The sequence below is a fragment of the Tursiops truncatus genome, chromosome 20 (assembly GCF_011762595.2).
Source record: "Tursiops truncatus isolate mTurTru1 chromosome 20, mTurTru1.mat.Y, whole genome shotgun sequence".
Taxonomy (NCBI): Eukaryota; Metazoa; Chordata; class Mammalia; order Artiodactyla; family Delphinidae; genus Tursiops; species Tursiops truncatus.
This window is the reverse complement of record NC_047053.1, coordinates 48,699,902-48,725,764: the sequence shown is the minus strand read 5'-3', so window position 1 is coordinate 48,725,764 and position 25,863 is coordinate 48,699,902. Positions and strand designations below refer to the sequence as shown.

Sequence of the window (25,863 nt, the reverse complement as noted above, 5' to 3'; positions counted from 1 at the left end):
AGCTGGGAGAGGCAGAATGTTAGGGCCCCAGAGGGAAAAAATCACAGCGCCGCTAATGACAGGCTGTGCTTATCTGGAACCGAGCGCCTTGCCGACGTTAACCGAGGTCACGTAGTTTTTTCCGAGGATGAGAAAACAAGCAGAGTGAGCACAGGGACATGCCCAGGGAGAGAGGAGGAATTGCCAAACCAGGGAGTGCACAGAATGTGCTGCGTCTGGGCGGGGATTCCAGGGAATGTGCCCCCCTCCCAGCACCGTGAGCCGCTGGGTTTTACGTCCCATGAGCTGCCCTTGTCTGAGAACGTGGAGCCACTGGGGAATGAATGTTCAGGAAGACATTAGGAGTTTGGCTCAGACATCCTTGTGCAGGAGGTATGGGCTCCTTGGGAATTCCAGGATGGGTGTGGCCTACGGCTCTTCTGGGAGCTTAAGAGACCTCTTTGGGCGGGGCGGGCTCATCATTCATCATCATCAGATGGCCTCTGACCCATCTCAGGGCTGATGAAATCTCCCCCAGTCACTGCTGCTGGCTTTGGGTTCTAATTCGTTAATTTCGGTTTTTCACCATGACTCTTGTCCTAGAGCCAGCCCAGACTGCCTGACGGGAAGATATTTGCTGAACTGGGAACATTCCGCCCTGGTTGCTGGGGGCGGGTGGCTTTGGCCACGATGGAGGGAATCAAGCATTGCCAAATCTGTCCTACTTACCACTTTAAAGCAGTAAGGAAGTACCTGACAACGGGCATCAGGGCCCTGGCCAGCTCCATTTGCGTGACATAATATTTCTTTTATTGAGAGCTGACTTTGCTTTCTTTGGGAGCCTAGCCTGGCGAATCTTTGCCCAGTTGCCTGTTGGCTTGAGTTGTGGGCCCTGGTGGCACTACCCAACATGTACTCAGACTTCAGTTCCCATTCTCTGGAACTTCCCTCACCTCTGAGACTTCTCTTTCTCATGAATATCTTGGGAAACCCTAGGCTCTTGTTGCCACATTTAATATCAACACCCCCTAACCCCCAGTTTCTGCCTCAAAAAAATGAGTAATCTCTTCCTAACTCTTGGGAGATGTGGGGACTCAACCCAAGAGGAGAGAGGGAAGATTATACCTGTAAAAACACTGATAGTTATAACGAACATTCTCATGCTTTACCCCAAATCCCCCAGTACAAAAAAACTCTGAAAACGTAGTGTTCCCTTAAATGTGGCACAAAACAAATTTCACGGAACAGTGTGACTTGAACTGTTGGGAGACTGTACATGCCCTTTATTTGTGCCACTTAGGACTATGTACGTGTCTGATGAAGGGGCCCTGCCCAAAGCCTACTGGGTAAGATGCTGTAGTGATAGTTGCGGCCTATTCTAGGCACATCTGTCCTCACGGGTTCCAGTAAGACACCCTGGACCTGGCTCTGCTTTACAGGCAAGGGGCCTAAGGCTCGCCAAGGTAGGGCAGCATCCCCTGGCTGAGGACTCAAAGACTCCTTTTAGAACAAGCCAGCTGCTGCAGGAAGACATGGTCATTGTCTGGCTGTATTTCTAGAGCTCTGCTCTATATTGGGCCTCTGAGTTCATGTCCTGGAAGGATCTTAAAGGTAACTCTCTTAGTTTTTCAACAACAAAGCCGTCTTACATGGGGGGCAAGAGGGGGACCAATCTTCCAACTTCTCATCTCTTTCTCTTCCAAGCTGCATGCCCAACTTTGTGTGCATTGAATTCTGGTATTGGTCCAGGACTTTCCCAGGTCTGAGTCTCCTGGGAGTTTTCCCATTGCACTCAGGGGGTTTCCAGTTCCTAGGAGTTCTGAGAAAGACCCAAGTCCTCTAACGTCCCAGACGAAGGTCCCAAAGAGGCTGCGTGAAGATGTAGCCTACTTGCCTCTTCTCTCCTGTTGCCGTCACCCTGCTGCGAAGGTTATTTGAGGACAGAGAGACTGGAGGAAGGTCAGTGGGTGTGCCGGGCCTGGGTCTTGTTTACCAGGACACGTCCTTGGGTTATGCGTGGGAATGAAGATGAGCTTATCTCTGGGTTTTCCTGTGTGGATAAGCAACCAGGGATGTAGGGTTTGCCAAGTCTCAGACACACGCCAAAGACCATGAGCAGTTCTGAGTCTTTTAATGCCAGCTGAAGTGAAACCACATCTCCAGGGGAGATGCATGTACTTAATCTTGCCACGGAGTCCTTGAAGTTCTCCAGGGTCAAGGAGCATCAGGACCACTTGTCCTTCTGCTCCCACAGGAGCAGGTTGGTGGCCAGGGTCTTTCCCGTGCCTGGAGCCCTCCGTCTCCTTTCATCTCCATCATTCTCAGCTTGCCTTGGCGAGAAGGTGTGCCACGTGGATGTCAGAAATGCACACCCCTCCTCCTCCTGTTTTGATTTCTTAGCTTTCCAGGCAGGCACATGGGGAGGAGAGATGGAGAAGAAATTCCAAGGCAAGGAAGAGTGAGACTCAGTCTGCTTTGCCCCGAGCATCCCAGTCCGGCATCTCTGCTTCTACATCTCCTGTCCAGGTGTAGCCAGAGGGAGAGGCCCTGGGAGGAGTGATGACAAAACAAAAAGTGCAGGGAGGACATCCAAACATTGGAGAGACCATGGGAGAGGGGGAGAAACAAAAAAGAAAGAAAACCATTATCATTACAGCAGAGTTGTGTTCCTCAGGCCAGATCCTTCCTCTTCTTCTGATTTGATAAGATTCTAGAACTATCCAGATTCAGACTTTGGGGCTGGAGACCAGCCTGACCAGGGGCAGCTCTCGAGAAGCCTAGGGCAGCTTATCAGGATGCGAGGAGGGGCCAAGGAAGTTGTATGAGGTGGAGAAAATGTCTGTTTTTCATATCAAAGAATAAAAGGCCTGATGGAGACTGAGAAATGCTGACTTTCCTGCTGGCCCCACCAGCCCTGCCCTGGCTCACACGTCCCCTGGAAAGTCTGCACCCCCAGCCAGGGTTCTTAACCTTTGGATCACAGACTCCTCCAAGAATCTGATCAAAGCATTAGACCATCAGCGTCCAACAACGCACATGTGCGTACACACACGGGCACACGTGCAAGTTTGTGTTCTGTTTCGGGGGTTCACAGATTCCGCCAGACCTGTCCATGGTCCCCGGACCCCAGGTGGATGTCTCAGGTCTGCCACCATCTGGGGACGGATTCCAGGGGCTTGGCTGCAAGCGCGCCAGGAGCTCCTTGGAGCCCATCCCCCTGCCCCCCAGCAACTCGGAGCTCCCAACCTTCCTTGTCCTGGACCCCCGGCCACTCCCGCACCTGGAGGGACTTCCGGACTCTCAGAGCCCCGCCCCCAGGCCCCGGCCCCCGCCAGCTCCCAGGGTAGCCCGGAGGAGGGTTGCGCTGGGCTCCCCTCCCCCCAGGGCACACACACAGTTAATCCTCGGCGGCTGCTGTTTGGATAAAATGCGCTGGGAGCGTTCGAGGCTCCGCGGCCGCTCACATCTGGCCCGGGTTTGCTCTTTACGCGTCTGTCCCGCTTGCTTCGGTCCTTCCTCTACTTTCGAGAAACCGCGTTTCCGCTTCTGGCCAAAGAGACCTTGTAGCCGAGGAGATCCAGGTGCCGGGGAGCGGCCGGCTGTCCTGCACCCCAACAACTTTCTGAGCCCTCTTCCCGGGGGACTTTTTCCTTCCTGCCTGCTCTCTCCTTCGACAAGTCTGGTCTTCCCCCAACCTGGCTGGGAGGGGGCTCCGCCGCTGGGAGATGCTCTAAGAGAGGCCGCGGGGAGGACGCGGGCGCCCCGCTCGCTCCCGGACGCTGGTGGCTGGAGGTAGGTGGCCTGGCGGACGGGACGTGGCCGTGGCGGGGGTGGGGGGAAGGAGGGGGATCCGGTGCGCCTTTTCCTGGCTTCAGCCTGGTCGCGGAGCAGACACCTACACGGGGCGAGGAGCGGGGTGGGAGGGGCCAGAAGCCAGTTGCGGCAAAGGGGCAGAAAGACCAGGAGTTGGCGGAGAAGGGCCCGGTGCCGGTTCCTGACACTCCCTTCGGAGCCGAGGTGCCGTGGAGAGCCGTGGCCGTGGTTTCCCTCTGTTGACCAGGGAGCAGGGGGCTTCTGTGGCAGACAGATGCTGTCAGGAATGATTGTTACCGCCCCCGATTTTTGTGGCGTGTTTATCTTGCTTCACTCTTCCCTGGGTGTGAAAGGGAAAGGAGTGATACCCAAGTCACCTCCGCACCTGGTGGGGAGACCCCACCCCAATAGCGCCTGGACTGTCTGAGAGCCAGCCCTGCCTGTGGGCAACTTGGACCCTACACAGAACAGGGAATGCTGGCTTTGGCCCCTGCATCTAATGGCTTTGGTGTTCCTGGAGGGGATCCAGCCTGGACAGGAAAAAATAATGTCCCTCTCGGGGGACCCTCTGGTCTGCCCACACCACTGAATGTGGCCCTGGTCTGGGCCCGAGTCACTGAGCTGCCCTTGAGCCTCTGGACTGCGCCTGCCTCTCTGTGCACTACCAAGTAGCAAGCATCTCCACGGCACAGGTGTGATCCCCGCCTGTCCTGGGCACCCACGTCGTGTTAAACTGGGCCCTGCCGTGCCGATTCCTGGACAGCTGCTGTGTCTTCCGTGGGACCCCAACGTGCTTTAGGTGCTCACGGGCCCTCCTGAGCCACTTGGGAGGAAGGGTGACTTGACTTCTCTCTGTGACTTGCTTCCGTCTCCTCTCTCTCACTTGGTTTCTAAGAATGGAGGCAGTTTGGCACACTTGGAGTTTCCTCTTTCCAAGCTTTGAAAATGGGGAGTGTCCTGAGAAACTGAGTTTTCTCAACCACTAGCTACATCCTGGGTCCCTGGGGGAGGATGTGAGGTCCTCAGAGACGCTAGGCCTTTGCTTTTTATAGTTCAGGCAAGCAGGCGGACAGCCCCACGTGCAAGTTCACAAATCGAGGCACTTGCCTGTGCGTACTGCAGGGAGAGGCAGGAAACATACAGGTGAAGGGGAGGTGGGGGGTGCAGAGGGTTGAGCTGCCCTTTCTGGTCCCCCTTCTCCACTCTCCCTCTTGACCTGAGAGCTGAGGTGGGGCTTAGAGATGACCCGACAACAGTAGTGGCAATAGAAATAGCGGCAGCCATGGATGTGTGTGTGCTGGAACCCAAGCTCCTGAAGTTTCCAAATTTCCACTTCCCAGCAGCCCACAGAGAAAGTTCCCTGGGGCCGGAAAGACAGCCGGGGTCTGCTTCCCAGGGACTCTAGCCCTCTCCTCTGGCTCTCTCTGTTTTCCTTCTCCCATCTTGAGTCTCTTGGGATGCCAAGGAACAGGCTCCTGGTGAGCAGCAGGTCAGGGCGACAGACAAATGTAGGTGCCAGAGGCCTTGGATGGGCCCTCTTTCTGCCAGAGGACACCGCTGCCTGTCTGGGGCAGGGGCAGCCACCCAGTGAGGGACAGGCTCCCAGGTGGGAGCCGAGAAGGCCGACACGGCCCCAGGAAGGGTGCAGGCAGCTCCCTCCTCATTCCTGGGACGTAACCTCCCTATTCAGGGCAACCAGCACAGCATAATTTTTTTGGAACATGCTTTTTGTTATTCTTCCTGGTGCCTCCCGCCCTACCCCCCCGCCCCCCCTCCCCCCCCCCCCCCCGATGTAATTAGCGTGACTCATAAACCAAATATTCTGGCATTGAACTTCACCCATCAAAACAAAGATGAAAAGAATTTTGTAGATACAGTTGTGCTGCTGGGCGTCCTCACCAGACAAGAGCTTGCCACTGCGCTTTTGTCTTCAGGGGCTGGACCTTTGCATGAGTCCCTGTTCCTGGAGCTCGGGTGGCTGAGGCTCCAGGGCCCTAGGGGAGAGGCGGTGGTGATAGCTTGCAAAGGAAAGGAAGAATAAAAAGTTTCCTTTTTGTTATGGTCCCCACACTCTGCTGACTACTTAAGGTAACTCTGCCTGCCCATCCACTGGAGAGAGATGTGAGTGTTTCCGGAGCAGCCTCGTCTCCCTGCCCTGAGAGTCCAGTGATCTTAAGTGGGGGTGATGGTCTCCTGGGGCACTTCATCTTGGTGGTGTAACTACCGTTTGGGCAGAGGTTTATTATTTTCTTCCTGTTTTTACCTGCTGAAATCTGCCTTCTCGTAAAGTCAAATGAGACAAGGCAGCTCCCTGGACAGGACCCCAGACACCTCCCTGACCCTTCACACAGTACGAGGGAACATCTGCCCACTTGGAGAAGGATTTGGAAAAGGACCACCAAAGCCTGAACAGGTGCTTCCTTCCGTGCTCTAGGGGCAGCCCAGTGAGCCGGTCCCCCGGGGCCCAGGATTCAGGATTCTTGGGGCCCCGCCCAGACATCCTCAGCCTGGCAGGACCAGTTCTGCTCTCAACCACGGACATGCAGAAGCGAGCACGCTGGCTCTTTTCCTCCTCCCCAAGCCCCGCAGTGAAACTTCTGCCAGCGCAGCCTGTGACCTCTGACCCTTGTCTTCCTGCCTCTCGGGGAGGGGCTCGATGCTGGGCGCAGGAGCGGGAGCTCTTGAGCTCATTGGGGGCAGCTTTAGCTCTGGGTCCTCGTCAAGGCTGCAGCTGAGAGGGGCCTGAGCAGCTGGAGGTGGAAGTGGCGCTCCGACACCGGGAAGCCGCTCATCCTTGCCCACGCTTGCTTCCCAGAATTGGGCTCAAAGCAGGATGGGCTTTGAAGCGCCGGAGGCCCCCCACTGCCCACCGGGGTGTCCCTGGCCTGCCCAGAGGCCTTTGGAGTCAAACCCTCTCCAGCTGTGGGCACCACTGGCACAGTCCTACTGGGGCATCCTGTCCCATCCTGCGCCTCCGTGTCCGACCACCTCCCTGCCTGACCACCTCCCTGGCTCCTGTAGGCAGTTTCCTTGAGATGACATGGAGCAGAGCAGGAGACTGCGGGCAGGAGGCAGGATGGGAAGGGAGCGCGGGAGAACCGGACAGGCGGGAGAAGGGGCAGGCAGGCGGGGCGGGCAGTGGGGGAGGTGGGGAGCACGCCGATGCCAGGTGCGTGGTGCCTTGTGCTGGGTCAGACGTTGCTGCCAGCCGCTGGTGAATCCACACTCGGGGGGAGGTCCCAAATCTTTCGCCTCCGTTGCACGCTGTCCCCAAGTGGGGACATCTGGTTACCAGTCACCCTCTGCCCTGGGGACCAGCGAAGGAAAAGGACCTCGCCTGAGAAGGCTGCCAGCCCTGGTGGAGCTGCGGGCGGATGCAGGCCAGACGTCGGCTGGGCTGGGCCCTGCAGCTCTGCCCTGCAGGTTCTGAGGCTGGTGGTCAGGGTGGGGGACTGGGGTGCGCTTGGAAACACTTGGGCCCTTTCTGCTTGTGAAGAGTGTAAAGTGAGTTCTGGTAGAGACGGGTGGGTCTGGGTGGGGTGTGGGGTGGCCATGGCACTCAGGTCTTCCAGCATTCAGGACATCTACCCCCCACCCCTTAAGGTATAGCTATGAGAGCAAGACCCGTGGTTCTGTAAACTGGCCTGACCTACAAGGAGGAGACCCTGAGAATGGACCCTGTAGAGCAAGCAGAAGCAGGCCCAGGCAGCTGGGGCGCTGGGCTGGAGTCTGATGCCTGCCCTTCCCCCTTCTGTTCCATTCTACTCCTGGTTCCCTCTCTGCAGGGACCTCTCCTGTGGGGCCCCTCCCACACCTGACCCCTGGCAGCCCCCAGGGATGGGCAGACACAGGGCATGCTCACTGCACCCCCTGTAAAGAATGTCAATTCTTTATATCGTTCCCTCCTGCCAGCCGCACTCGGCCTCAGTCCCCTTTGCTTCTGAGCATCAGAGGGCATGGGGGTCAGGGTGGAACCGTTTGCCATCCCTGTGAGATGTGGGCTTCCCCCTCCCCTCCCCTGCAGAGCTCACCCATGCACTGTTTTCTCTCTACCCTGCAAAAGCAGTGCGTTCAGAATGCACACTCAGTGGCCACACCCCCCACGCCCCGTCCATCCTGAGGTGTGAGGGAGGTTCCTGGTGATCCTGTGCCTAAACCCGAAGGAACTGCGCTCCAGTGGTGGATGTTAAATGCTGGCGCCGGGAGGTCTTAGCACATTGCTTTGGTGAGGACAGTTATCACGGATCCCTGGCGCCCTGCATGGTGCCAGGTATGGAGCAGGCCCTCAGCAATCTGCTGAAGGGATGAATGCGAGGTCTCAGCTGGGGGATAAGTTCCTCAGGGCCCGGGGCTGCTGCCGCTGTTCCCACCGTAACCGAGTGAGCTTAGCAGGTGGACACCCGCCCGGCAGGCGGGAGTGTCCTCAGGACGGTGGTTCGTCAGGACCAGCCTGTCCTACCTAGACGGCATCTTCCTGGAGGCCCCCTCGAGGCGAAGTGGCAAGACCTCTGCTGTCAGACACACCTGGGTCTCACCTGAGCTGCAGCCCCTGCCACGGCAGGGCCTGGGGTGAGTGACTCCCTCCCTCTGAGCCCATTTGTTCCTCTGAGAAATCAAGGTGACTGTAGGGCACATGTTCAGTAGCCTCCGTAAAGCACGTGCCCAGAGCCCGGCCGGCAGCAGGTGCTTAACCAGAGCTTTGTTAGAAGGAATCTCTGATAAATGACGGGGCTGCTCCTGGGCCGGTTAACTCGCCTGGCTGTTGAGCAGAAGTCCTGATGATGGCCTCAAAGGTTTGGCTCCATTTTCTCCTGTTTTGTGGCTGCAGGCAGCTTCCTTCAGTGGCAAGTACACCAGTGACTGGTGTGTCAAAGGCAGGACAAATCCCCTGCTTCTACAAAACGTGTTCTCTCTGGCTGGCCTGATTCTAGCCCCACTTGGGTGCCTTTCCCGGCGTAATCAGTACCCACGGTAACTCCAGGGTTCGGCTGCCCCAGGGGAGGGCCTTTTCTTCCTCTTGTTCCACCGTGTCCCTAGAATCCAGCCCTCTTCCCAGTGCGCAGTAGACACTCAACAAACACTTGCGAAAGAACGTGGGACTTCTGGGCTTCCCTGGTGGCACAGTGGTTAAAAATCCGCCTGCCAACGCAGGGGACACGGGTTCGAGCCCTGGTCCGGGAAGATCCCACATGCCGCAGAGCAACTAAGCCCGTGTGCCACAACTACTGAGCCTGCACTCTAGAGCCCGAGAGCCACAACTACTGTGCCGCAACTCCTGAAGCCTGTGCTCCTAGAGCCCGTGCTCCGCAACAAGAGAAGCCACCGCAATGAGAAGCCCGCGCACCACAATGAAGAGTAGCCCCCGCTCACCGAAATGAGAAAAAGCCTGCGCGCAGTGATGAAGACCCAATGCAGACAAAAATAAATACATAAAAAATTCTCTAAAAAAAAAAAAAAAGAACGTGGGACTTCAGCATGAGGGCAGTTTATATCCCCCACAGTCTCGCCTGAGCCACAAACTTGCCACAGCATCCTCAAGCCCCTTCCCCGTTCTTTTCGAGGCAGAGACTCAAATTCCCCCGAATAAACAAAATGCTCTCTTAGTCTCCAGGGTGGGGCTTACTTATCATTTGTCTAAGTGGAAAATAATGTGTACTTAATGTGAAAAAATATGTGACGGTTATAGGGGAAAACCCCAGAGAACCCCAAATAAGAAAATGGCAAGCATCCGTATTTTCATCACCCAGAGATAATTGCTGTTAGCAGCCAGGTGGGTGGCCTTCAAATCTCTGGGCTAATGTACGTGCATGTGTGGATGTGTTTTTATGTATGTATGTTTTCAACCTGCATTTTCACTCATCAGCATTTTACGAACATCTTTCCACGCCAGTAAATATTCGTCTGTTTACAGAGGTCAGTCCTTGGTGCTACCAGCTGAAGTTGCCCCTCCCCCTCCAGCATCGTTTATTTATTTATTTAAATGCCTTTAAACGGAGCGTGTGTTTCTGGGTTCGGAGCAATCTCCACCCCTCCCTGTCACATTACACCCAGCCCGTGGCCAATGGCTGAAGGCATTTGAGTTTGCCAGCCTGACCAACCACCTCGTCTTTAGTTTTCCACCGTGTGGCTGCACCATCATTTGTTTGATTAGACTGCTTTTGCAGGACATTGAGGTATTTTGTAAGTTTGGCTGATGGAGGCAATGGGTGGTAACTCTTTTTTTTTACAATTAATTAATTAATTATTTTGCATCTCACTCTCTTTATTTATTTTTTAACATCTTTATTGGAGTATAATTGCTTTACAATGGTGTGTTAGTTTCTGCTGTATAACAAAGTGAATCAGCTATACATATACATACATCCCCATATCTCCTCCCTCTTGCGTCTCCCTCCCACCCTCCCTATCCCACCCCTCTAGGTGGTCACAAAGCACCGAGCTGATCTCCCTGTGCTATGCAGCTGCTTCCCACTAGCTGTTTTACATTTGGTAGTGTATACATGTCCATGCCACTCTCTCACTTTGTCCCAGCTTACCCTTCCCCCTCTCCATGTCCTCAAGTCCATTCTCTACGTCTAAAAATATGGAATGCTTCACGAATTGGCGTGTCATCCTTGCTCAGGGGCCATGCTAATCTTCTCTGTATCGTTCCAGTTTTAGTATATGTGCTGCCGAAGCGAGCGCTTGTAACTCTTTTTGAAGCAGGAGGCTTTCTGAGTGCTGATAAGAGGAGCACTTGAGGAAAAGATGGCTACCTGGTCACGTCGGGATTCAGCGTTCTGATGACACTTAATGGTGTGACCTGGGAATTCCCTGGCGGTCCAGTGGTTAAGACGTATCAGTTGCACTGCAGGGGGCATGGGTTCGATCCCTGGTCGGGGAACTAAGATGCTGCATACTGCGTGGTGTGGCCAAAAATAAATAAATAAATAAAATACAAGAGTGTGCCCTGGGCCACTCTCCCCACCTCCCTTCTCCCCCCACCCCAAACCACCCCCAACCTGAATTAGAGATTTGAACACACTGGCTTGAGTCCTCTTTGGACGATGGCTCTGCTACTTGGGAAGGGCTGAAAGGGACTGTGGATTTCGGTCAGTACTGAAAGTCAGACCCCAGGCACTGGAGACACGTGTGAACTGAGACACATCTCCTGTGTATGAGGACCTCCTGATCTGTGGGGGGACCAGACAAGGAAGCCGGTCTCTGCTAGATACTGGGGGAGGAAACTTCCTGGAGGAGGTGGCATCAGGCCGGGCTCTGAAGGACACAGCGACGAGGAAGGTGGCAAGAGAAAGAGACAGAAGACGAGACCGTGGTGTGACTTAGGACTTCCGGTGGCTCCAGTTGGCTGGGGTGAAGGATACACATGCAGGGGTGGGGACAAGGGGGCCAGAGATGAGGTGGGAGGCAGATGGTGAAGCGCAGGGCTTAAATGTTTCCTTTATTTTCATGGAAGCCTTTTGAGCCAAGGGGGGCATTCAGATCTGCAGGTTTGAAAGCTGCCTCTGGCCAGCAGTTTGGAAGGTAGAGGAGAGATGGGGAGACCAGCGCAGGGCTGAGAAAGAAGCAGTGACAGCGCCCGAAGGGAGGGAGAGGAGAGACTGCCAGGGGGCCTGGTTACGGTGCAAGAGAGGCCGAAGTCTGCAGAGCTTGGAGATGCGGGCCGGGGGCCCTGTGTGAACAGCTGTAAGCGCTGAGGAGGAACAGGGACGGCGGGAGCTGGGGAAGAAGACAGTGAACCAACTGGGGGCTTGAGCATCTTACGACAGAGCGAAGAGGACATGATCTGGAGACAGCTGGCCATCTGGGTCTGGACCAGCGCTGTGCAGTAGGACTTGGCGATGATGGAAGAGTCCTCCCAGCTGTGCCGTCCAAGAGGGTAGCCATTTAAAACGTGCTCGAGTGGCCGAGAATGGAATTTTTCACTATGTTTAGTTGTAAAGGATTTAACTGGCCCCAGAGGCCAGAGGCCAATGTTCTGTAGAGCGCAGGCCTAGAGCCTGGTGGCCGGGGACGCCTGCTGGGGACAAGGATCAAGGAGCTGTCCGCTGAAGCTGTCACACAGGAAACGATGGGCGGAAAGTGTTCGGAGTGAGAGGGGCTGAGGGCTGAGGACACGGTCTGGAAAACACCTGTCGCTAAGGGGGAGGTTATGGAGGGTAAACACAGCGAGACAGCGTGGGCCGGATAGGGGGCGGGGAGGTGGGCGGTCGTCGCCGGCAGGCGCCCTGCAGCCTGCACGGGAGCTGGACATCGGCGATCTCAACCAGAGCAGTCTGGGCTGCAGCAGGCCGTGGCAGGGCTGACTGGATGCTGAGCTGAATTGTACTCTTGACTTAGAAGCCGTTAGATGTGGGACAAGGTTCTACCTTTTGCCAAGCTTTCCCCGGAGATGGCTGTAAAATGCGGCAGTGATTTCCAGGCCCTAGAAAACGAAAAACGGTGTGGTGCTTGTAAAAGGGATGGTGCAGTCGGCGCACAGGCCGTGGAATTCCCAGCTTTTTTCCTCCCTCCGTCTTGGGAACGGCCCTGGGAACAGCCCCTGAGGGTGTCACCGCTGCGGGGCAATGGGACGTGGGCCAGGCCACCTGCGGCGCGGGCTCACGGCAAGGCACGAGCTGTCAGTAGCTCTTCTCTCTCACACGGTTCTCAAAGTGGGGGCCAAGCCTGCCGCCCGAGGCCTCACAGCTGGGAGGTGATCTAAGGACAGGGCTCTAGTCAAGGAAATCTTTGTTTGCACTGGGGAGGCTGGGCTGGCCAGGTGCCCCCGAAGGCCCGCCGCCTGCAGCCCACGTGGTCTCCTTGTATGCAGGGCCTGGGCAGAAGCTTAGGCAGTGTCTTCTCTCAGGTCCAGGTAAGCCTCTCCTGGTCTAGGTGTAGTGAATTGCCTCAGGAGAGGATGGAGATGTCTCAGGATGGGAGGATGCCTGGCCCCTCTTTCCTTCACTGTTTTATCCCAAGTCAGCACAAAGGAAGCCCTCGTTTATTAATTAGCGAGTAGCCCTGGGAGATCCCATCTCTATCGCTGGACTTGGGCTTTGGAGGTAACCAAAAAAACCCCAAACCTTAAAAAAAATAAACCCTCTTCCTTTACGCCAGAGGACAGCTTCTTGGAAAAAGGGGAAGAGGGAGATTCAGCAAGTGAGCTGGGCGCCAGGATGCCCTCACCTTTTGGGAAAGGCACAGCACACCTCCAGTTGACCAGAGCTCCTCTAATAAAGGATGCACAGCCCCCACTGCTGCTTCCTCTGCAAGGTTGGGAGGAAGCGGGAGAGGGCCCGAGACCGGCTGGGGCTGCCCCATTACAGAAGGGAAAATTAGGTATGAAATGGCTTCCTGGGATTGGTGAACAAATGTCATTTATCAAGTGGGAGCCACTCTACCTCCCTCCTGCCCATCACCAGAGGAGTCTGGTAAGTGGAAAATGAGTGTGATGAATGGCTTCCGGGGAAGGAAAACAGACGTCATGTGTTAGACAGTCCGGATGGTCATAAGGGCCAGAGGGACACCCCAACATGGGGCTTTCTCTTTTCTAGGCACCCCAGGATCTGAGTCCAGGGAACCTTCTGCAGCAACTGGAGAGCTCTGAGTGTCTCAACGGGAGAATTTCCGCCAGATGTCGAAGCAGTGAGGGGCAGCCCCAGGGCTTCCTTTCTGGTAGAGAAGATACTGGGGAGGGGAGGGTGGCAGGAGCAGATGTGCGGAAGGATTGCTGGTGGCTGAGGGACAGTTGACGCTGTGTTGAAACAGAGACTGATTGGATACTGATTCGCGTCGCCTTCTCGACCTAGAAGACCTTAGGTGTGGGAGACAGTCCTATCTTAGGCCAAACTTCCTCGGGAGAAGCATGTAAAATTTGGGGGTGGTGTCCAGGCCCTAGACAAGCCAGACAAAGATATTTGTTTTGGGTGAATTGAAGTCTGGGACACAGCCAGAGCTCCTGGAAAGCATCAAATGGTACAGAGGAGTGGAGACCTTCAGGAGGTATTAAAGAGGCTTGATGACTGACTCGATGTGGCAGATATGAGAGAGGAAGGCGTCTAAATGACTCCCAGATTTCTGGCCCGCTGTTTGTTCATAGTTCCTACTCCCCCACCCCCCAACTTCATCTTAATAGAGCAGAGCTGCCCAACAGAGCTTTCTGCAGCGATTGAAATGTTCTGTGCAGTCCAGGAAGGTAGCTCCCACCTCCCTGTAGCCATTGAGCCCCTGGAATGTGGCTATCGTGACTGAGGAATGGAATTTAGAATGGTCTTTAATTTAATTAATTTATTTTTTTGGCCATGCTGTGCAGCATGCGGGATCTCACTTCCCCGACCAGGAATCTAATCCGTGCCCCCTGCAGTGCAAGTGCGGAGTCTTAACCACTGGACCACCAGGGAAGTCCCTAGAATGTTCTTTAATTTTCATTGGTTTCAAATGAAATAGCCACAGGTGGCTAACGGCCACTGCAGTGGACGGCACAGGCCTAGAATGTCACATTTTGAGTCAACATCTGCTGCTCTGCCTTGAGCTGTGATTGTGTACATATCTGTCTCCTTCACTGGACAGTAATTTTTTTTTGTTTTTAATACTTATTTATTTTTATCTATTTGGCTGTGTCGGATCTTAGTTTTGTCACTCGAGATCTTCGTTGCGGCACATGGGCTTCTCTCTAGTCGCGGTGCGTGCGCTTAGTTGTCCTGTGGACTTAGTTGTCCTGTGGCATGTGGGATCTTAGTTCCCCGACCAGGGATCGAACCAGCGTCCCCTGCATTGGAAAGTGGATCCTTAACCACTGGACCACCAGGGAAGTCCCCATGGATGGTAATCTTGAGGTCAGGGAGTATATTTAATCTGCGATGGAATCACTGTCTCCCAAGCTCTTACCCGATGCTGTGCAAATCACGGGCATCCAGTAAACCGTGCCTGTGTTCAATTTTCTCCTGAGAGGGAATTCCAGAGCTACATGGGCATTTCGACTTGTCTTCTAAACTCCTTCTAATCCAGGGAGATCCTAGACTTCTCGCCTCTCAGAACAGCTGGTTACCTGATGAAGATTAAGGAAGGTTTATAAAATGCTTTTGTCAAAGGGCACTGGGCGGGGTTGGCAACAAGACAAAAGGCAAACTTATGGAGCTTGAGGGCTAGGAGTTCACTGTCGGAACACAGGCATGACACCACGGAGGTGGGCGGGCCCCCCAAAACGACAGGACCGATTTTAAACGGATATAAGGAAACTTGCACTTGTGTATGAATATCGTCTCCTTAAAGGATTCACCACAGATCCATTCGAGGGCTGGGAGGATAAAAATCATTAACCAGGAAGTGTTCTCAGACTTCCTGCCTTCCTCCGGACCCTGTCATTGACCCAATTCCTCCCTTTCGCCTCCCACCTACTGTAGAGGGGGGTTCTTCCTTGCTGGGGGAGGTTAAGATGCAGGGAGATGGGGAGGGTTGAGAAGACGGGAGTGGAGGAGCTGCAGGTCCTGAAGGGCGTGGGTGGGAGATAAAGATGTTCATGGAATTGTTATGGAATTTGGAACACGAATGTCTTCACAGGGTTTGGGGTAGGCAAGTCCAGTTCTGAGTCATGTTGGAATTAACTTCAGATGTCTTGACCGCAAGGCAGCCAGGAGACTGGACCACTCGGGTCCAGATTCACAAGGGTTACACACCACTGGCCAAGGAGTCCTGGGGGCTGCTCCCCGGACCTGACAGCACGTTCTTTGAGTCATCTTTCTGGGGGCACACCTCCCCCCTTGTAGGGCACTCTGTTTCACTGGAAATTGCTAAAGAGGGCCGGAGCTAAGTTTGGTTAGATGTTGGGCAATACTGGTTTTTCTTTTCTTTTTTTTTTTTTTTGCGGTACGCGGGCCTCTCACTGTTGTGGCCTCTCCTGTTGCGGAGCACAGGCTCCGGACGTGCAGGCTCAGCAGCCATGGCTCACGGGCGCAGCCGCTCCGCGGCATGTGAGATCTTCCCGGACCGGGGCACGAACCCGTGTCCCCTGCATCGGCAGGCGGACTCTCAACCACTGCGCCACCAGGGAAGCCCTGGGCAATACTGTTTTTGCCCAAAAGTGAGTAAAATGATCATAATGTCATGATGTTGACTTTGCTGTGGGACTTAGTAAAAGCGTTCTGAAGACGGTTTTGAAGAGGGAAAGCTTTCAGTCTGGGTTTGCTTTGACCCCAAAGAGGAGGTCCTTGAGGAGAACCACCGACCTCTGCTGCCCTCACTCAGTGCTCCTGGCGCCTCCGACTCTTTGCTGGGTCATCGCGGGCCACCCCTCCCCCCACCCCCCCCCCCCCCCCCCCCCCCCCCCGCCACTGATACCATCACCCCTGCGCCGGCTGCATCCTGGTCTCCATCTCTTCTATCTAGGTACAGAAAATCCCTTTTCCAGACTTAGAAAGAAACGTACCAACGTGCAAAAGTGTACTTCCACTGAGGGTAGAGGACTGATTCTCAACTGGGAGGATTTCTGCCTCTCAGGGGATATGTGGCAAAGTCTGGAGATGTTTTTGATTGTCGCAACTGGGGGTGGGGCTGTGCTGATGGAATCTAGTGGGTGGAGTCCAGAGATGCTGCTGAACCTCCTACAATGCACAGGACAGCCTCCCACGACAAAGGCTGATCCAGCCCAAATGTCATTGGTGCCGAGGCTGAGGAGCCCTGGGGACAAAAGAGTCCAAGACAGCTCTGTACTTTCTTTTCCTGTTATTTTCCAGCCTTTCCCAAATGAATATATATTACTTTGAATTCAGGAAAAAAAAAAATGTTTGAAGAAAGGAAAACCTCTTTTCCTTTCAAGTGATGCAAGCTTGGCATTGAAAAGGAAAAGGAGAGTAATTATCAAGGCGCCAAGGAGAAACAGGGGAAATACAGAAATAGGGCAATAAACAAATTTGGAGAATTCAATCTGACAAATATTTGTTGAGTTCAGGGTGCTGCAGGATGCTTGGTGGGTCCAAGTTGAACAAGACCGTATCCGAAGCCCAGAGGAGGTCACAGGTCTGCTGTGCAGAATCTTCTAGGCCAAGAAAAACTCTCTGCAGAATGAGACAATATGAGACACGCAAGCAAAAAAGAGTAGGGAGAGTTTGTTCCAGTTGAGGGTCTGGGAGACCTTCAGAAGGAATATGAAGCACCTGAGTTGGGTCTTGGGTAGGATTTTTTTTTTTTTTTTTTTTTGGCTGCGTTGGGTCTTCGTTGCTGCGCGCCGGCTTTCTCTAGTTGCGGAGAGCAGGGGCTACTCTTTGTTGCGGTGGCTTCTTTTGTTGTGGAGCACACCCCCTAGAGTGGGCGGGCTTCAGTAGTTGTGGTGCATGGGCTTAGTTGCTCCGTGGCATGTGGGATCTTCCCGGACCAGGGATTGAACCCGTGTCCCCTGCACTGGCAGGCGGATTCTTAACCACTGTGCCACCAGGGAGGTCCCTTGGGTGGGATTTTGATGTGATCTGAGGGCAGCCTGTTGAATTCAAATCCAGCCCCCATGGCTTAAAAAGTGGGCAGCCTGGGCTTCCCTGGTGGCACAGTGGTTGAGAGTCCGCCTGCCGATGCAGGGAACAAGGGTTCGTGCCCTGGTCCGGGAAGATCCCACATGCTGCGGAGCGGCTGGGCCCGTGAGCCATGGCCGCTGAGCCTGCGCGTCCGGAGCCTGTGCTCCGCAACGGGAGAGGCCACAACAGTGAGAGGCCCACGTACCGCAAAAAAAAAAAAAAAACACACACAATAAAGTGGGCAGCCTTAGGCTAATCGACTTCTCATCACGGTTTCTTCATTAGTGAATTCAGTATAATAATGAATGAATATTGTCTCCTTAAAAGATTCACCGCAGGTCCATACGAGACCTGTGATGGGGTAAAAACTATTAATGAGGAAGTGTTCTCTTTAGGGTTGTAAGGATGAGTGAAAATGATGCAGGGATGCCCAGCACCGGGCCTGGGGCAGTTGTCAGTCCTGTTAGCCTGGTTATTAGCAGAAGAAAAGAGGACAAAGGGTGCTCCTGGCCAGGGGAGAAGGATGTGGGCAGGTGGGCAGGTGCCAGGAGTTTGGGGGTGTGGCTGGAACCTGGTGCTCAAACTGTGGTGCCTTGGCAGCACCTGGGGGCTTTTGGAAAATGTCTGTCCCAGATCTGCCCAATCAGAATCTGCATTTTCACAAGATTTCCCAGGTGACGTGTATGCACGTTGCAGTACGTGAAGCAGGGAGCTTGAACATGGGACGAGGGGTGCTGGGCAATGCAGGCGAAGTGTGGGAGCAGACTGGGGAGGGTGGTGCCCACCCTGGCAAGGAGCCTGGAGAAATGATGGATGGGTGGGGGGGGCGAGGAGAGAGAGGGAGAGATTCTTTTAATATGTATTTTATAAATTACATTTACATGTACAAATTTTCTTTGCCAAGTGGAGGGGAGATAGTGGACATTTTGAGGAGGGGGGCTGGTCCCAGCAGTCTCTCTGTCATTTGGAAGGTCTCTGGGTCCTGACCCTTGGCAGGTAGAGAACGTGGATGTGGGGGGCCCAGCTAATCCACTGCAGGGGGTGGGGGTTGTGCAGAGAATTGAAGAGCGGGCAGAAGTGTGGCTTCAGGGGGTGGGGGGATTCCTGGGGAGGCCAGGCTTCCTGGCTCAGAGTCTCATAGCACATCTCTGAGGAGCCATCGGGAGAGCCTCAGCTCTGGTTCCCGGTCTTCGGCCTCCCCCAGGTTCTCCTGACTTGGCACGGGGTTCCAGCAGCGAGGGCGGCCAGAGAATTCTGCCTTCCGAGCTAAAACAGCGAGCCTGCTAACACGCAGAATAAAGAACAAAGCCAAAGAGTCGGCCCCGCGGAGAGGGTCGTGCCCTCACGGGCCGCGAGGCCTCTGAGCCATGGAGTTGAAGGAGGTCCCTGGTGGCCCGAGATGCGTGAAAGGAGCATTCATCTGGGTAGACGATTACCGACAAAAACAGAAATCCGTCTCGGTATTTTAGTTTTCCTTAGACATGAAAGAGGAGTTAAAGACAAATCAGACAGGACCTTCTGAGGCTGTTCCCTTGCTTTGATGCTTTGCCCCTCCCCACGATGCCTGGTTCCCGGCCCCAGCCCAGCTGCAGGGGCAGGGTGGAGGCGTGCTTACTTCCCCGGCCTCAGTTCTTTCACTGTGCAGGCCAGAGGGTCCAATTAGGTGTCCTTGTCAGCCCTTTTGGTGTTAAATTGTATGACTCGGTGAACAAAATGGGCTGGGATTGACCACCGTCACCCCCTCCGTGATGGGGAGGTTTCCCAGCCACCAGAAACAGTCGAGGCACGTGTGACTTCTGACTCCACACACCAGAAACGGCTGGTTTACACGCGTGTAAATCCCACAGCTGGGGTTAGCCGGGGTGATGCCTCTGACGGTGAGAAACCAGTGGGATTTGTCTGTTTTAAGCCCAAGCACTGCCCCCTAGTGGGCTCACTGGGAACCCCCAGTGGACAGCTCTTTCTGGAAGGACTATCTCAATCCTGTACAAAGAGGGTCCGGTCCAGAGCTTTTTGGAGAGACATGGGGCTGGCTTCGATGACAATAAATGCCCTGTGCGGCGGGGCGCCACCCCCCCCCAAACACCAGATGCTCGAGGACACGCTCTTGCGTCCCCTGGTGGCCAGAGAGCGACATGTCAGCGCCTGGCTGCCCACCGGGCCCCACAGTGCAGGCTGGGGCAAAGTCCCTGGACAGTGGACCCCCCAGATTCATTCGGGATTTTGCTCATTGTCTTAACAGGGCCGAGACACGACCATCTGCAGAGCTCAGGGTTGAGGGGTCTCCTTCCTGGGAGGCGTGGGGGGCCAGGTAGAGCCATGCTCAGCGGCAGCAGGTGGCCTGGTGCTCTAACGCCAGCCCGGCCCCAGGGCATGTGCGTGAGGGTGTGCGAGTCTGTGCGTATAAGTCTGTGAGTGTGCTGAGAGTGTGAATGCCAGGTGTGGGCATGCATGTGTGCCTGTGAGCGTATGTATATGCACGTGAATGCACCGGAGTACACGTGTGTTGAGTGTGCAAGTGTAAACACAAGAGAGTGTGGGTCTGAGTGTGTGTAAGTGTACCGAGTGTCTTGAGTGTGTACAGAGTGTGTTTGTGTATGAGTGTGTATTGAGTGTGTGAGTATGTGCGTGTGTGAGGGCACTTGTATATGTGCATGGATGTGCACTGGGGTTTGTGAGTATGTATGTTGAGCTTGTGTGACTGTGTGTGTGAGTGTGAGTGTGTGATCGCCGTCCCAGGAAGAGTGGCAGCTGAAGCACTTAGTGGGTCAGCTTGGTGGGTCGGGCAAGCACTGCAGGCTTGTTTCCCTGCAGGGCCCTTCCAACCCGTGTCCTCCCCGTGTGTCTCCCCAGCAGGGCTCAGCGGGAAGATGGGCCCCCATGGGCTGGGACTCGCGCTGGCGTGCTGCCTGCTGCTGGCCTTTGCCTGTGGCCCGGTGCTGGGCCGCGTGCCCCGTGGGCAGCTCGAACAGCAGCAGCAGCAGGGGACCAGGGAGCCACCGCTGGACCACGCTGAGAGGTGAGGCTGTGCGGTGTGGATGCAGGAGCACTGGCTCAGCAGCGGGGATGAGCCTGGGGGTCAGGTGCCCCAGGGGGCTCTTTGGCAGCTAGAGGGGAAGGAGCAGAGGCCAAGGCTGAGGAGCCGGTGCTGGGGGACAGAGGCGCCATTTCTCCTGTCAGTGACCCGGGCCTGTTATCTGAAACTGCGGACAGTAACCCAGCCTCATTCCAACCCCAGAGGAATGTGGGTCTGTGTGAGGTGCTGCAGCCGCATCCTTAAAAGAAGAACACACCACAACCCCAACCCCCAGCTCTCGGTTTCTTTGCGTCCTTGCCTGTCCTTTGAGAATATCTTCTAGGGTTCTAAGTACCACCTGGAAGTAGGAGACAGGGACGATGCTGGGCTGAGAGCTGATCTCCACCACCCTGATGTCTGATCACATTGCAAGATGGGGGATGGTGGCTGAAGACTGGCACAAGAAGTGGTGGCTTTCCTTGAAAAGTTATGAATTTCTTCCAAATGGCACTGTCTTCATATATATGACCTTCAATGATATATAGACTCCAGGCTATTTGGGATATTTTGTAGGGATACATAAAATGCTTGGGATTACTCATGAAAATGTCATTCATCAAACGTGAGGTCCTAACACCTGATGCTGACTTTGAGTTTCTTTATCACTTTGAGCTTTGGGCTGACGTGATACCTGAGGCTTCGGGCTGTCTTGGAGTACAATGGAATTGCATAGGATTTGGGGCAAAGTAACATCATTCTTCTTCTTTGTCTTTTCTTGTTCTTCTCCTCTTCTTCCTCCTTCTTTTCATTCAACAAACATTGATTGAGGGCCGTTATTGGTCTGGCCATCCTCTAGGCACTGGGGACACACATGTGAATGACACAGTCACTGGCCTCCAGGAATTCCAAGGCTATGGGGGGACAGACACACACGATCCAGTTCAGTGTGTCCACGGTGTGGACGCGCGGGGCGGGGGCAGGGGTTGGGGAAGGCTAGGAGGAGGAGTGACTGGGTCTTGAGGACACCTGAGGGGCATCCCAGGCACAGGAGGGGAAAGCCGCCTGGCAGCCAGGATGGCACGTGCGAAGTGTGGCCATTCCAGTGTGTGGCAGTGTAAGGGCTGGTAGGTCGTTTGGGTAGGGTGGTTGGATGCCGGAGGGTGGAGGATGGGAGGGCAGATGAACCTGGTGGGAAAGGGTCTCTTTGGAACTTCATCTACAGGGGAGTCATGGAGAGGTTTAAATTTCATGGTGCCCTAGGAAGAATGCTGGAGGGTGGCAGAACAGAGGACGAATTGGCAAGGGAGAGATGAATTCCAGGAGGGCATTCCGAACAGCAGTGGTCCCTAGAGGTGAGGAGAGCCGAGGGCCCAGCTCCTGGAGGTACTTTGATGGTGGGGTGGGCTGACTCCTCAGGACTCCATGATCCTCAGAATGGATTGGTGAGGCCAGAGAAGCATCTGCAATGAGGCTGAGCGTTCCATTCTGGGCGACTGGCGATGCTGCTGCTGCTGTGAACAGGGTTTGGAAAGAGAAGATTCTAGGGATGAGCGGCAGTGATGGGCCATCAGTTTGGGACACATCTCGTGTGTGGGGCTTGTTGAATCTCTAAATGGAGACTTCTGGTGTGAGGTGGGCGGGGGTCCATCTGGGAGTCTAGGGCTTGTAGGTGGCTGAGTTTAGGGTGTATAGATCCATCTCCTGGATTGTCTGTGGTCTGAATATGGGAGCAGAGTGAGACAAAGAGCTGACCCTTCAAGACGGACTGTGCCACCTCCAAGGTGGCCGCGTCACAGCCAAAGAGCTGCGAGCAGATAGCACGGGCGGTGCAGTGTGACGCCTCGAGGAAGCAGCATGGAGCTGTCGCTGCCGCTGCCCCCCGCCCCCCAGGAGCAGATCTGGTTGAGCCCTCTCATTTGCAAACGAGTCAGCTTAACATAGCAGCTTCTAGAATCCTAGATACTTGAAGGGGATGTCCAGTCACTCCACTGGCATGTCACGTGCCAGATTTCTCCCATGTAGCCTCTATCTTGCCCAGCTCCTCAAATTATTGCCGTTTTTGTTATATCGTTGTTTCCACGACTGTCATTGCTGTCAACAGAGGGCAGGGGCTCTTTCTGAACCTTCACTAAAAGCCTCAGAATTTGCCAAGAGCCAACGCAGTCTCTGTGGAGGGAAAATTAACACAGCCTCACACATCCAGGTGAGAGAAGGCGAGACAGGTACCCTAGGCCCTCTGGTGGCAGAAGAGAGAAGAGTTCCTGGCTCTGAGAGCTCTTGGCTTTCACGGTGATGTCTTTACTCCCTTAGGGATGAAGAAAAGCATGAAAAATACAGCTCCAGGCAGGAAGAGGAGCCCCCCGCATCCCGGTGCTTTCGCTGCTGTGACCCTGGTACTCCCATGTACCAGGCCATCCCGGTGCCACAGATCAACATCACCATCCTGAAAGGTCAGGCACAGAGACCAGCAGGGGGGACCGTCCCCTGGGGAGGGGGCACTGCTCCGTCCTGATTGGAGGGCAGGGCAGAAGATGGAGTTAGGGAGGAGTGGGCAGGAGAAGAATGGCTCCTCAGGGCACCGAGCAGAGGCATGCTGTCATCTAGCGGGGAGAAGGAAATTCCGTTCCTGAGGCTCTGGCCCCTTTCCAAGAGGAGGGGTTGGGGAGGGATCCACAGGGGAAGGAGCCTCAGGGCAGCTCGGGGTCTCACCCCACCTGCCTTTGCACCGCAAGCCTCAGCTTCACGGTCCTGTGAGCAGCAGATAACCTTGCACAGCCTGGGATGACTGAATCGGGAAGCCAAGCGGCCCGGGTCCCAGATCCTCAGGCCCAGCCCCTGCGTCTGTAGGTCATTTGTTCGGAGGGAGCCGTGGGTTCCGCTGCTGCTCCTGTTGCTTTTGGATAAACGCATACGTTCCCTTTTCTTTGCCAGGACTTTCAAGAAGGAAAAAAAAAACGATTGCTTCCGGATGAAAATAGAATAATCCTTGAGGTTGCTTGACGCCACGTGTTTTCCCGTCCCATTTAGGTGAGAAGGGCGACCGAGGAGATCGGGGCGTGCAAGGCAAATATGGCAAAACAGGCTCCGTGGGCGCCAGGGGCCACGCGGGACCCAAAGGGCAGAAAGGGTCCATGGGGGCCCCCGGGGACCGGTGCAAGAACCACTACGCTGCCTTTTCGGTGGGCCGGAAGAAGCCCCTGCACAGCAACGACTACTACCAGACGGTGATTTTTGACACGGAGTTCGTGAACCTCTACGGCCACTTCAACATGTTCACGGGAAAATTCTACTGCTATGTGCCCGGCATCTACTTCTTCAGCCTCAATGTGCACACCTGGAACCAGAAGGAGACATACCTGCACATCATGAAGAACGGGGAGGAGGTGGTGATCCTGTACGCCCAGGTGAGCGACCGCAGCATCATGCAGAGCCAGAGCCTGATGCTGGAGCTTCAGGACCAAGACGAGGTGTGGGTGCGCCTCTTCAAGGGCGAGCGCGAGAACGCCATCTTCAGCGATGAGTTTGACACCTACATCACCTTCAGTGGCTACCTGGTCAAGCCCGCCACCGAGCCCTAGCCGCCCGCTAGGGCTAACCTCCATCGCCACAGGCTAACCTCCCGTTGTCCCCGTGCCCCGCCCTGCTCCGCCGGACCCCCTCCCCCACCCGGGTTTCCCCGGCCCACACGTCCCCAACTTTGGCATTCGACATGACGCCCCCTCGCGGGAGTGGGAAGCAACATCGGCTGTGTGGTCCCAGGCCCTGCCGTGTCCGCACATGAAATCACCAGGCGGGTGCCCACGAGAGCTCCCCTCTGTGTGCACGTCCTTGAGTGACCCCTGCACGTGTGCCACGACGCGCCAGGGTGTCCCAGAGTAAGCCACCCTTGCTCCCATTGCTGGGAATAATTAAGCCAATTCTAAAGGTTGTGAAAGGAGCAAAGTAAACCATGGAAAAGAAAGGGAGGCATTATTATTTTTGCCTTTCTGCCAGCCTCGCTGGCTCCAGGCAGGAGGGCTGTCTCCCCTCGAGGCTGCCGGAGACTTCCTGTAAGAGAAGATCTAAAGTAGATGCCAAGGGTGACAGGGGAAGGGGGTGGGGGGCGTGGGGACCGGAAAACCATGTCTGGCTTAATATTTTAGGCCACGTAGGAACCTTCTTGGGGGACAGCTGGACTGACGTCCACATCCCGTGGACATTCCTGTGGCCTTGCCCGAGGGCTCAGCTGGTCTTTCTGAGCCACAACGGCGAGGGGGTTCGAACTGGGCGGCAAGGGTCAGCTCCTCAGAGGGACAGCCAAGCCCTCGGCCGTGGCCTCTGCGTTGGTGAGCAGCCTGCCCGCCGGAACCCGCAGGCTCCTGGCGGCAGATGGCCCCTGGCAGCCAAGCTCAGTACAACCCAGCAGAGCCGTGCATCCTGGCATGGCTCTACCCACTCCCCCACCTCACCCTTGCGTCCTAGACGGGGCCTCCACGCCTGTCACACTGGCATTGGCTTTCTGTCCCTCCTCTCCAACGGGTCAGCTGTGGAAGGAACCAGGGCCTTTGATTTTGCAGCAGCTGTCATGGTTACACAACTTCAATAGACCCGCCTCACCCACCGTCTCAGAGTCCTGCTTCCCAGAGAGTTCACCATTCAGCACCCCAGCACCCTCCCCTGGGGCCTCTTTGACCAGCAGCCTAAGAGCAATGCAGGAGGGGGCTTTCCTGGGCCCCAGAGCAGGGGGGAGCTGGAAGGGACCGGAAAGCTCCCCCCTGCCTGTCTCAGGGGCTCCTGCATGGCTCAGCGTCTGAGGGGGTAGAGAGGGCACGTCCCAACCACCGGGGTCAGAACCTCTGCTCTGAGGGGGTTGGGGGGATGCCTGGAGTGGGGCGCTGCCTGGATTGGTGCTGTGGCCCGTGGCTGACTTTGGCCCGGCAGCCCTTCCCCACTTCTCTGCATCAACACCTGGGGCCAGGGTCACCCCGTCTGCTTGGGCCCTGAGCCCCTCCAGGAGCCTTCCTTCCCACTGCCTGCCTGCTAAGCCCTGATTGACCAATCCCTCTGCCCTCCCTGAGCCTGGCCATTGGGTCTGGGGTCTGCACATCCTTCCCTCTGAAGGACTTCTGCTGGTCAGACTTTAATAACTGTGTATACGTGTGGGAGGGCTGGGGAGCAGGGCGCCCGCCTCCTGCTTTGTGCTGCCCCAGTGCTCTTCCAGAAAACATTAAACGTGGAATTGTGTGTTTCAGCATCGTGGCCTCCTCAGTTTGGGTGTTGAACCAAATCCTCCTCCGTTCTATCCACCCCACTCCACCGCCGGAACCCCGCCTACTGCCTGTTGGAGGCCTGGGGGCCCTCAGCTTGGTACCTGGGGACATTGGTACCCAGCAGGCACAGGCTGGGCCTTGAACTGCCTCATTCGTCACCGGAATGCATTTCACAGTTGGCCCCTTTGGACGCCCTGTAGGGGAGGAGCCTTCCTTGCTTCTTCCGGATGGCGCCAGGTGTTCCGTGGCTTGTGGCTGCATTACTCTAGTCCCTGCCTATCTCTGTCTTCATGTGGCCTTCTTTCCTAGATCTCTTAAATCT

General features: G+C 55.4%; 1 protein-coding gene and 1 non-coding gene across 8 annotated transcripts; one reads left to right on the top strand and one right to left on the bottom strand.

Moving 5' to 3' along the window:
- The first annotated feature begins 3,371 nt into the window (after positions 1-3,371).
- Positions 3,372-25,523, top strand: C1QTNF1 (C1q and TNF related 1). 7 transcript variants are annotated; one of them, XM_073798161.1, is made up of 5 exons: positions 3,640-3,771; positions 13,329-13,449; positions 20,133-20,295; positions 22,603-22,742; positions 23,320-25,523. In XM_073798161.1, the coding sequence occupies exons 3-5, from the start codon at positions 20,147-20,149 to the stop codon at positions 23,868-23,870; spliced, it is 840 nt and encodes a 279-aa protein (XP_073654262.1). In that variant the 5' UTR covers positions 3,640-3,771; positions 13,329-13,449; positions 20,133-20,146; the 3' UTR covers positions 23,871-25,523. The 7 variants fall into 7 exon arrangements, with proteins under 7 accessions (XP_073654261.1, XP_004323015.1, XP_019794386.1 ...); XM_019938829.3 differs by having other exon boundaries at positions 20,130-20,295; XM_004322967.4 differs by lacking the exon at positions 13,329-13,449 and having other exon boundaries at positions 3,633-3,771.
- LOC117309934 (U6 spliceosomal RNA) lies at positions 10,370-10,476 on the bottom strand. The gene has a single exon (XR_004524217.1). It is a non-coding gene; the product is annotated as a U6 spliceosomal RNA (small nuclear RNA).
- Positions 25,524-25,863: the final 340 nt, after the last annotated feature.

Excerpts from the sequence above, each read along its gene's own strand:
- C1QTNF1 (XM_073798160.1), top strand. The coding sequence starts at position 3,407 with ATGCGCTGGGAGCGTTCGAGGCTCCGCGGCCGCTCACATCTGGCCCGG. Across the intron at positions 3,772-22,602 it reads CCGGACGCTGGTGGCTGGAG|GGATGAAGAAAAGCATGAAA; the intron begins GTAGGTGGCCTG and ends TTACTCCCTTAG. Across the intron at positions 22,743-23,319 it reads CAACATCACCATCCTGAAAG|GTGAGAAGGGCGACCGAGGA; the intron begins GTCAGGCACAGA and ends CGTCCCATTTAG.